This window comes from Etheostoma spectabile, chromosome 5 (assembly GCF_008692095.1).
Source record: "Etheostoma spectabile isolate EspeVRDwgs_2016 chromosome 5, UIUC_Espe_1.0, whole genome shotgun sequence".
NCBI classification, from domain to species: Eukaryota; Metazoa; Chordata; class Actinopteri; order Perciformes; family Percidae; genus Etheostoma; species Etheostoma spectabile.
Window position 1 is genome coordinate 5,571,167 of NC_045737.1, and position 11,951 is coordinate 5,583,117.

General features: G+C 39.1%; 1 protein-coding gene across 1 annotated transcript in view; it reads right to left on the reverse strand.

Annotated features, from left to right (window-relative positions):
- LOC116688901 (solute carrier family 28 member 3) overlaps positions 1-10,009 on the reverse strand; it is a gene marked incomplete at its 3' end in the record, with an annotated part of 11,507 nt that extends 1,498 nt beyond the window's left edge. Inside the window, 13 exon segments of the mRNA XM_032515087.1 lie at positions 98-295; positions 418-586; positions 2,583-2,713; positions 3,279-3,404; positions 3,520-3,600; positions 3,875-3,955; positions 4,473-4,547; positions 4,899-5,012; positions 5,101-5,245; positions 6,927-7,116; positions 8,913-9,004; positions 9,157-9,236; positions 9,738-10,009. Coding sequence (XP_032370978.1) covers positions 98-295; positions 418-586; positions 2,583-2,713; positions 3,279-3,404; positions 3,520-3,600; positions 3,875-3,955; positions 4,473-4,547; positions 4,899-5,012; positions 5,101-5,245; positions 6,927-7,116; positions 8,913-9,004; positions 9,157-9,236; positions 9,738-9,806 — 1,551 coding nt within the window. The 5' untranslated portion in view covers positions 9,807-10,009.
- Positions 10,010-11,951: the final 1,942 nt, after the last annotated feature.

Consider the following 11,951-nt stretch of genomic DNA (forward strand, 5'->3'; position numbering starts at 1 on the left):
TTAGTTACCTTCTCATCCTTGCTAAAATGGTGAAAAAAAGAAAAGAAAAGACAATCTATACAAAAACAAGAGTGAGAATATGATAAGTGAGACTCACAGAAATATACTGCTTTACGTTGTCCACATATTCTGGCCCTCCTGCTTTCCGCCTCGAAATGAACTCTGACAACTTCTGATAGGCTACAAACTCATTGATAATAGTCTTCATGCCAATCAGTTCAGCAACGATGAAACTGTCCTCCCAGGAAACACCCATGATCAAGGAGAGCGGCATGAACACATAAGAGCAGATGAGCTAAAGGAGAGACAGAAAGAAGCAAAGAGTGAGCGCATGCATGCAGGACGAAGTTTTAATGTATTTACAGTAAGTGTATGTTGGAGAGTTGGTTTGTTCGAGTGTCAGGTTGCGGCCGTCACCGAAAAGCTGAGTTGTGGACAGTCCAACATCCCGCCCAGCCAGGAGAAAGCCGCATCTAAAAAGGCCAACAGTGCGAGGAAGGCGATAAGGTTGACAACTATGTTGGCCACTAAACCCACAGCACAAGATGCACCTTGGGATGCCGCCTCCAACACGTTCTTACTCTCTCTAAGGGAACACAGGCAACATTTGAATGGTTATATAACACTTAATCCGCCAAACAGCAGTGTCATCAGCATACTGGTGATGTGCAGGCATTGACTTTTTCATCAATGTTTTCCAACATGGCTTCACATGTGATGTGTTTACAATTACACTCCTACTATTCAAATTCTGTTCTCCCATTCTAAATGCATTGTAGGACTTTTCCCAATGTCATTTATTTTTATTTTTATAACATTCAAAGCTTCCATTGAGGTTTTTGAATAAAGCTTTAAATGTCAGTCATCGTATTTTATGAGGTCCCCCTTTCGACTAGCTTAATATTTAACTCATCCAGTCAAAATAAAAACGCACCAAAACAGTTTTGGCTTGTCTTTCCACTGTTCCAAAAATCACCAACTCGGTTTGGTTGAAATAAACCCCTAATTCACAGAGATGTGAAAATATGGTGGCTCCACACGCTGTCTCTCTGCCGTTGCTGGCCTCTTTGTGAGAGCTGAGTGACAGCAGCTACTCGGAGCAGCTTGTTCTTTGGTTCCTATGGCAATTAGCTAAATAAAATGACAAAAACCACCCCCAAAAACCCGACTTGTGACGTAATCAGCCAATCATAAATACATTTGTCCAGTCCCCCAACCCTAGCACAGCATTAAAATGTTGATTTACAATTTGAATGCCAGCGTCATGAATGAAGCTTCGAAGCTTTAAACTATTCAAGTGAATGTAGCATCCAGGACATCACCCATTGATTTGTGGACTGCTGTTGGGAAACTTCCAATTTGGCAATACGGGCATAGCCATCTTGTTTTTTTGCAACCGAATGTGATGTTTTTTGATTAAAGCCAGTGTTGTTTTTGGCTGCAATAGAGGTGCACTAAGTTTAATGCTAAAGGGGGTGAGTTGCAGATTTTTGACCCTTTTAAGGGGAGTCCTCCAGTGGAGATTTACCGGCAGGTAAATGGGGATCTTTATGGGTACTGACGATGTATGGCAGAACAGAAAATCTGGAAACCTTTCCTTAAGTTACCAGCTAACACTAGCATTAGTTAGCTAGCTCAATAACAACAAGACATTTTTAGGCGACCAAATGTTCCAATTAACTTTGATGAAAACACAGTGAGATGGTCAAAGTCTAATACAAAAACGAGTTTGCGGCTATTTTAATGTACACAGTGCCAAGGATACGCATTGCCAAGCCTCGGTTATGATTGACAGGTTAGTATGTAGCCACGCCCCTAAAGCATCCCCTCGTTTATCGTCTGTTTAAAACAGACTATGTCTATGATTTATTAAATGAACATGATCATGCTGTATTAAAGAAGCCTTGAAAGAAGCGATTGACCATAAACTCATTATTGAAATGTTTATTTAAGTAATAAATCAAGTGAGAAGTAGGGTAATTTTCCTATAGACTACATTTATTAGAGAAATACAATTATCTAATGACACCATGACAGTGGTGAAAATAATATTGACTTTAAGCTCTTTCACACTGGCTTTTATCTCCCACAGGCCCAACAATGTACCACATAATCCTCTGTTAGTAGACTGATTAGTTACCTTCTCATCCTTGCTAAAATGGTGAAAAAAAGAAAAGAAAAGAAAACAAGAGTGAGAATATGATAGGTGAGACTCACAGAAATATACTGCTTCATGTTGTCCACATATTCTGGCCCTCCTGCTTTCCGCCTCAAAAATGAACTCTGGCAACTTCTGATAGGCTACAAAGTCTATACTTCTACAGAAGTACATTGGCTTACCTTTTTAGACCCGGAACTAGAACTGAAATGGCGAAAATCATTAATAACTCAAAAGTCGAAAGCATACAAGCCAGACCAAAGGTCACATAGTCAGAGAAGAGGAATGAATGAACAGCTTTATGTACTGATCAAAGGATCAATGGAATTTAAGAAAGGATGAAAATGCTTGAATAAAACCCCTTCAACATTTTTCACCACTTTGTATTGTACTGTATTATTACAGTTGTACTGTCCTCTCCTACCCATGGTCGATTTTGATTGCATGACTGGCTGTTGCACTGGGGGTCTCTGTTTCAGGCCAGAACATCTTGGCGATGGCCAGGGAGGCTGGAGCGGACATCACTGATGCTGTCAACAAGTGTGTTGCCTCAACCTCAAAAGAGATGCACACAGAACAAGTCACGGTTAGTGGTCAGTCATTCATATTTTGAAAGAGCAGTTAAAGTTCTGTGTACACTCTCAGGTGAGTGTTCAAGGTCAGTCAAGAGTCAGTGTCCCACCATGTATTTTGAACAGGAATGAAAAAGACTTCCAGGCTGTATTATCAACAGCATTACTAAAGTTGTTTTGTCTTATGTCATCCTAGTTCTTATTCCTATAACTTTGGAAAGTTAATTGTGGGTTGGTTTAAGAAATCACACCTTACAGGTTAAAAAACTGCCCTCCCCAACGTTTCACTGAAATGATTAATAAAAGAAGGAATCTTTATAACCTTTTAGGCAAATTTGATCATTCCTGTCCTTTTTTTAGTTTGACAACCATTACTTCAAACAACTCAATTATTCATGACATCAAGCCAGTAACTAAAACTGTCAGCTGTGATATTTCACATTTTGTCAAAATTCATTCTCTTTATTTAATATAGACTTAATTTTAAAAACCTCAGAGCCCTCTTCACTTCCCCATCCCTTCCCTCTCCCCTGCATCCGCCTCCTCACCCCAAAGGAGATATAGGCTCCCAAAATGGTACCAGAGACGCCGGCAAAACCTCCCGTCATCACTGCATGGATCTCAGAGCGAGTTAGCCCACTAATGTATGGACGAATCAAGAGAGGTGATTCTGTCTGAAAGAGGAAGGTCAAAGGCTTGGTTGATTTTGGACTAGTGGATTTATGGATTCATGTAAATACGTCAGTGATTTGCTTGATGCTTGTGTTTATTGTTTAAACCATTGTTTACATGTCCCAAAAATATATTTCCAGCTGCAGCCATCGATTCTGCTGGAGATGTTCCCATGGTAACCTGCATTATGAATCCAATCTGAATAAAAAAAAATAGAAAATAGAAAATCAAAGGGAAACAACTGAAATGTAGAACATCACAATATAAAGTATGCAAATTAAAAACTAAAAATCATGGTCCTCATTGTGTCATTATGCTCATTTCCAGTCACGGTGAGCAGTCATTATTTGTCTTTTGTTCCTTAAACTGTATTTCTTATATGAAAGATGCTTTAAATATAAATGGTTTGAAATAATTGATTTGCCACAAATATTTCTCTCTGCCTATGCACTTTATCCTCCCACTCACTCACCTTGTGAATGAGCCAGGGCATGAAGCCAATGTAGTAGAGGATGGAGATGACGGAGCTTAAAAAAACCAATATAGGCATCACCTGCAGAGAGTGCACAATTATCATCATCATCATCATCATCATCATCATCTCCATCACCACCATCATCATCAGTATTACTGAGTATGTTTACGTGCACATTAGATTTTGAGTCTCGGTCTGGTTTGATCATGTCCAGAATATAATATTGTACATGAAAAATGAGTGACCTTGTTATGCAAATCCCCTTATACATGATTCAGATTGTATCCTGATTTTTTTTTACTGACTAAAGACTATAGGACGATAACTTGTGTCTAAAACCAGCATATGATATTTACATGCCCAAACATCATATAACCTGGATATTCCAGAAACCGATCATAAGTAGATAGTAATGTCTGTGAAAACACAAATGTTAGTTCTCATTTAGCCAAGTATCTTCATTGCATAATTCATTATATGTGGTGTGTGGTGTGGTGTGTGTGTGTGTGTGTGTGTGTGTGTGTGTGTGTGTGTGTGTGTGTGTGTGTGTGTGTGTGTGCTGTGCGTGCGGGCATAAAACTTGTGTGTGTCATACCTGGAAGAAAGTTGTGGTCTTTGTAATTGGCACAAACACAAACTTAGACCCAACATCGCTGAATGACAAAAAGCTCTATATGGAGGAGTATTGATTGTTAGTAACAGAAACAGAAAACTTTTATACAGATGCAGCAAATTTACTATAAACAAAAGTAGACTTAGATGCTGGCAGAGCAAGAAAAAAACAAAAGGACACAAGGAAATGAAACAAGGAAACACAGTAAGGAAACAAAGGAATAAAACAAGAAAACAAAAGATGAAAATAATTAGGAAACACAAGGAAACAATTAAGGAAACAAAAGAAGGAAACAAGAAAACAAAAAGACAAGCCACAGAAAAAAAACTCTATGTTTGTGTGTGTGAGAGTGGTGTGTGTGTGTGTGTGTGTGTGTGTTTGTGTGTGTGTGTGTGTGTGTGTGTGTACCTCGACTTGTTTTCCAACCCATTCCAGTCCACCTAAGCCAAATGTGGTCCTAAGGATTAGCAGACCAAAAACAAACTGTAGCCCGATCCCGCACAGCAAAGTTTGCCAACACCACTGTAACACACACACGTACAAAATGTACACATACATGCACGATCAACAACTGTGTGTGTGTGTGTGTGTGTGTGTGTGCATCCCTTACCCTGAATGGGTGTTTGGAGAACAGCAGCATTAAGAAGATGAGGAGCAGCAAACCAAAGAAAGACACAACCTGTCTGGTCCCTTGCTGGGCTGTGTCCAGTGCCAGCCAGCACACCATGGCCACCAGCAGTAACATGTACATTATCCTGAGAGAGAGAGAGAGAGAGAGAGAGAGAGAGAGAGACAGATCCTCCTTGGCATGATTTTGACTGACTAACACTTGAGTGAAGGTGATTAAACATCTATATCAACCAGTGTTAATAAGTTGAAAAGTTATATTTTGTAGGAAGAGAGCAGTTCATAAGGAGACCATTAAAAACCCCAAAGGGCTACAGAAAGAATCAGATAAACATTTATGTAACCCCTTCTTTTTGAAATTCTAAGCTGTAACCATACCACTGGCATATAATCACCTTCATAGGCAAACTTGTTAGGAAAAAGTAACCTGTACACATATCCTATCTCTAGACATAGAGTTTGTCATTTTTTTGAGGTGTATTGTTTTGGCCCAACATGTTTTGGTCTTCACCAGCTCTTTACATTACTCATCTGACTCTGTTCATCGTGGGCAGGAAGTGCACAGTGGGTCTTTAGAGTCTTTTCACTGTCACGGCTGAAAACAACACCGGAAGTTGATGAAATGAAACTAATGAGCTGAAAGAGGTTAGAGGGTAACTACAGAGTCAAGTACTAATTACTTCATCACTACGACCAATCCATTACACATTAAAAATAGTTATGTGGTCCAAAGTTAATATAATAAACAAATATATTGATTCTGATTTAAAGTACTTTTCCTTTGTTTATTTGACTGCAACCTGGAAATGAATAGATAAAATAACAATGGAAGTATAAAAAATGAATATACCAAAGTATGAATAAAAAAACAGCAGCAGCTCAAGCAAAAGAAAGAAACAATTCTACCGTCCTATAATGTGGAAGATTAGGACCCACCAGATACAGCGCCAGATACGCTGCAATTTGAGGTAAATATCAGATTCACCCTTACAGGTATAAGAGACAGTCAAGTGCAGCATGTAGTTGTTTCGAGCACCCTGTAGAGGCGGCCTGAAGAAAGGTCAAACTCCTTGAAGTGGCTGACAGTTAAGAATCTTTAACCCCATTAGTCCTATTTATTCAACCCAATTGATTGTATTCTTTATAAATTACTATTACACTTGTTATAGTCTATATTGTCTCTGATTCACATGTCTACTCTAAGTGCCCTTGAGCTAGTGCAATTACCTTACTTTATGTGCACTGCAACACGCAGAAGATCTTCTCACATTTTGCCCCTAAACTGCTCGTTTCCTTCATCTTGCACTGTTTGACTTCAGCGCTCATGCTGAATCATTTACCCACTCTGAGGACATTGTTGTTGCCAGGAGACAACGTGTCTGTCTTGCACATTACATACATTATTACAGCTATAAAGAAGGATTTTTAGTGAACTGACTCTACAATGGCTTTGCTGATGACATCTTTTCCAGTGTATAAAAATTCTTACCTAAAGACGACAAAGAGTCACTGGATTCCGTTTTCAGTTCTCACTTACTTGAAAATTCCCCCCTCCCTTCTCCATGGTTACCATGCCCCAAACAGCTGCACTATCTCAAAGCTCATTAAAACTACCTGACCTATGAGGGAGTGAAGCTGGGGGGGGGGGGGGGGGGGGGGCGTGTGGCCTTGAGTGTCCAAGAAGCTTGGGAGGTGCTGTGTGCTTTGGTGCTTTAGCAAAGAATGGTTTAACAGTTACATTTTTCCAACAGTCCTTGATAAAGAAGATGCACACCAGGGTAGTAAAAAATGAAACAAAACATTTCTCACCATCTGATCCAAAACCAGTTTCTGCTGAGAAGGTCTCTGGTAGAAGAGAGCTCCTCCCACACCCGGTCGCCATAGCGTTCCATCATCCAATCCCAGACGAGGAAGAATACAGTAACCAAGGAGATGACCAGCAGCACGAACGCCCGGTTGAAGTTCAGGAGACATGCCGTTATCACTATGGCAACCAATCCTGAAACAAATTTAGTAATAATATGAACTATACCCCACAGCGCTTTTTTTTCCTGCTTTACTTCCTCCAGTTAGCAGGAAGTGTAGTTAATGTGTGTTCTAAAACTACTGGTGTGTGACACAGAGATCAACTAAAGTTACACAATAATAGATCATCTGAATCATCTGGGAATGTGATGATAAGGAGTTTTAAGATGTTACATGTAAAACAAGTCTTATGAACAAGTAGAAGCATTATTTCTCCTTTCAACTCTTTCATTTCAGTTCTTTTTATCATTAGTTTTCTTGTTGTCTCAGGTCTTCCAATGACATGCGTGTTTTGATTTGTAATCTTGAATGCCCTCTGACTTCATTTACTCCAGTTACTCCAAGACAGCAGGAAGTGGAGTTAATGTGTGCTCTAAAATTACCAGCGAGTGACACAGAAATCTTATGCACAGTAGAAAACTGAACAGACATCCTAAAAAGACAAATCGGATTCATCGGTGACACTGATGATGATGATGAACTTTCAAAATACATGTGAAACAAATACAACAAGGTTTGATTTTTGTCCATCAAGTCTGAAGTCTTGCGAACACATAGAAGCATCGTTTCACATTTCAGTTCTTTTTTTAATCTTTTGTCTTCCAGTGATCCTTGTGTTTTAATCTGTAAACGTGAATGCCCTTTGACTTACAAATACTGACTTGAACTGAACTGAAGTTACATGTAAAGTAAGATGCACTTTTTTCCGCATTTCACTGCTTTTTCATTGAATTTCATTGCATTGCAATTAACAGCAGAAAATATAAGCCTGAGAACGGTGAACGGTGTGTAGTTTCATATTAAAAGATCCAAGACTTTGTTAATCAACTGAAATGAGTTTCTTTGGCTGAGCCAGTGATCTGCAAAATCAACTTTGGCCCATCACAAATATTGAAAATGAACAAAATCGAGAAAATGCTTGAGTTTGTTGTTAACTATTTTTGGAAAATAATATAGATCTCTAAATTATTAGTAAAAGGACAAAAGGGTCATTATGAGCCATACCTGAGCCACTTCTCTGGCCGCTATTGCAAATAAGAACATGATGATTCGCCTGAATGAATAAAAGGTAAAATATAATAAAAACGACCTGCTGTAACAACAGGTTGTGTATGTCATACACACGTCACATATACGTGGTATTTTCTGTTATTATCTTTGGATGAATACAGTACCTCTAATTGTTCCAAATTGAAATAAAAGCTAGCAAATGCATTAACAAGACGTTGTGTGCTTGTGTCCGTGCAGCCTGGAGAGCACCACAACAAACATACACATACTCCAACCATGGCTTGATTTTTTTATTACCAATCATAGCGATTGTGCAGTAAATTTCTGTAAACAAAAAAGCAAATTCTCTCCGTCAACCCCCCCCCACACACACACACACACTCAATGTCAATACGCTCCGAGGCACAGAGAACATGTAGTTCCATTCTAACCAGCGCAGCTAGTTTGCAAAGTTAAACAGCCCTTTACAAGTCTCCGTGCGGACTGGAAGTCCTAAAGCAAGATGAGAAATAGATTTTTCAGTATTCTTAGATTCAATCCTATGTGGCTACAAAATAAGAAACCCCAACAAAGAAAATCAATTGTACAGAACAGGAGACCCACTCTGATAAAATCTCAACATTAATGAGAGACTCTTTCATGCTGCAAACATAAGAAGAAAAAAAATGGTATTAAAAACAAATGTAGAGACCTACCTGCAAGCCATTTAGGGTCTTGAGTTACACTTTATCTTAACAGATGCTAACTAAGATATTTTACCTGCTGCTAAAACCAGGTATATAATCAGGTGGATCTGGTCTTTGTGCTCTGCCAAATAGCCCTGGAAGGCCTCCATTTTCCTTTCAGGAAAGCTAGGTACACAGAAAGGAGAAAGATAAGGGGGAAGATAAGGAGAGAGGACATAAATGTTACATCAAAGAGACGAGAGAAAGGCTGGTGATTTCGGGGAAAATGAGAAAATCTGACATGAAGAACGTGTGTTTGGCAAAAACCAAAATGCAACCTTTTGTTGTGTTGTTCTGTCTTTTTGTGTGCATCTTCTGTGATGTTGGCAGCACTGTCCACATCCATATATATCTGCTCCTGCAACACACACACACACACACACACACACACACACACACACACGGCTCGAGGATGAACAATATAAGCAATGTGTTTACACAAGGTGGTTAGCGCCATGACATATATTTTACTTAAAGCCTAAAAGCAAACTGGTTGAAGGAGAACTTCTTCTCTTGTGCACGTGTCTCTGTAACACAGGTGTGTCTTTTCAAAGGTCTGAAACATCCTATTTATCCTAAAAGACTAAAACCACAACAAACACCTTGTGCAGGTAAGAGATGCTCCTCTTTCACTTTTGAAATGATGTAACTTGATACAGCCATTTGTATATATTGGTATAAAGTTAGTTTAGCCTGTTAGTTCAGTAAATTTATACAATTTATTCACATTTTAACAAACAAATACAAGTTAAGTTTTGTTAAATTACTTATAGTGTACCGTTACAACTGGTTCTTAAATGTTACCAATCCTTTTACAGTAAACAGTTGTATTCAAAAAATGCTTGAGAAACAAGTCTACCTCGGATTTAAAGGCGTTGTTGTCTTCCCCCCTTTTTCGACTCGTCTTCTCTATTTCATCCAGCTCCATTCTCTTGCTGTTCACGTATTTTCCAAAACTTCCCGGACTTACTGGGAGCCTTTATCTGAAGGACACCTGTCCTTTTTCCTGCCCATCCTCCCACCTCCTGCAATTCTCTGTCTCCTCCCTGTCCTTCCTTCTGTTCTCTTTTTGTAACTTTGTTAGTTATTAGAATACTTTAAATCAATGATTTTAGCAAATATGTTGAGTGTTGAGTCATGCCGGCGCTGTTCAGTTGCAAACTGGAATCATTATTGGTGTAAACTTTCCAAAATATAGTACATATCCTTGACGTTCCACTCCTGGGATTGCTTTGTTGCAGATGTAAATTTCTGGCTGATTTCACTCATTTAGGCCGGACATCCGTTGCCTCGGCTTCCTTCCTTTGGCATTTTAAACTCTGGTCGGCTTATGAGGATTATAGTTAACCTTTTCTCAGATCTCTGCAGGGTTAATCCAAACAGCTGGCAAGACAATCTGTCCAATCTGAGTTCTCTGTTGCATGACTAAAACAACTTTCTTTAACTCATTTCAAAAACTTTTGTTTTTAAAACAAGTTCCTTCCTGAGGCAGTTTTGCAGAATCACTGTTCCTCCGTATGGTGCCAAGACGATTGTGATTGGTTTAAAGAAATGCCAATGAACCACAGCAAATTTTCTCCCATCCCAGAATGCTTTGTGGACTAGCCAGAGTCTGGCTAAGCAAAACTATCCAAAATCAGACCAAACCCCAGTCCCCATGACGTGACCTCGCTCTTCTCTGTTACTCAGTAATCCCTTCCAGGCCTGAAAGAACTGTCTGTCTGTAAATGTACAATGGCCCAGTGTTTGCAAAAGTAGACATAGTCAATGGTTCAAATTCTGCCATGAATTCAGTTATTTTCAGAGGAACAGTCCTTACTCCCTGGATACATTGTATGGTTACTACATGGATGTAGTTGGTGCAAAATGACAGCCTAGTCTCATAGTCCTTAAACACCCCAGCAGCCACTAGAGAGCACTAGTGTATCATTTCTCAAGACCATATTATTATAATTAGCAATTAACATACTACAGCCAATTACAGAAGTATATAACACTGGTAATAAAGACCACTCCACAAAGATTACTGTAATTTGACTTGCTTGTGTTTAAAAACTTACAATAGAAAATAAGCAATAATAATAAGACATTACTCTCTTTCAAATGAAAAACGCCAAGCATCTGTCTTTCATTTGGTATGCCTGATTTCCAAAAGCTCTTTTCTCATGGGAGTGGGGTAACAATGCATTTCAGAAAGGTAAGTGTCACTGTCGATGAGTCATTTCTTTTCACTAAGGACACATGGGGCCCACTGAAGACTATTATATACTACTGTTTTGATGTAGCCAATCCACATGTTAAAACCATTTATAAAACCAAAGCCAAGAAGTAAAAAAAACAACCTAACAGCGACAGAGCACAGAAATGTCTCTATCAAACTGAGGTTGGTTTATCTATCCATAAGGTGCCAAAACCCTTCACAGTTAAACAAGAAAAACACTGGACAGTGGAAGCTATTGTGATGTTTTCTGCACGAACTTGTATCTACCTTTGTACCTTTGGGTCTAGTGTCCCAGTCCTGACCCATTCTCTCTGTTCCTCATAGCTTTGGGGTAAAGCAGAAACCCTGCATGAAGAAATTACAAAAGGATTTAATAAATGTTTGGACTTGAAAAAGATGTGTTGTTTTTCTTTACCTTCTGTGAACCTGAAGCAATTACCAATAATACACCCATATGTTATATTAAAGGAACAGTTTGTAGGATTTAGGGGGATCTATTGGCAGAAATTGAATATAATATTCATAATTATGTGTATAATCACCTGAAACTAAGAATCATTGTATTTCTTTTAGCTTAGACTGAGCCCCTTATATCTACATAGGGAGCTTGTCCTCAGAGCCCACCATGTTCCATTGCCATATTTCTACAGTAGCCCAGAACGGACAAACCAAACACAAACCAAACACTGGCTCCAGAGAGGGCCTTTCACGTTTTTACGTTACCTGAAGGCCACTGTAGGTCATACTACACTCTTGAAAAGGGAGGGGTGAGGGAAGGGGTATTTAGCTGCTTGCAATCTGCAACCTCACCACTAGATGCAACTAAATCCTACACACTGGTATTTAAAAAAA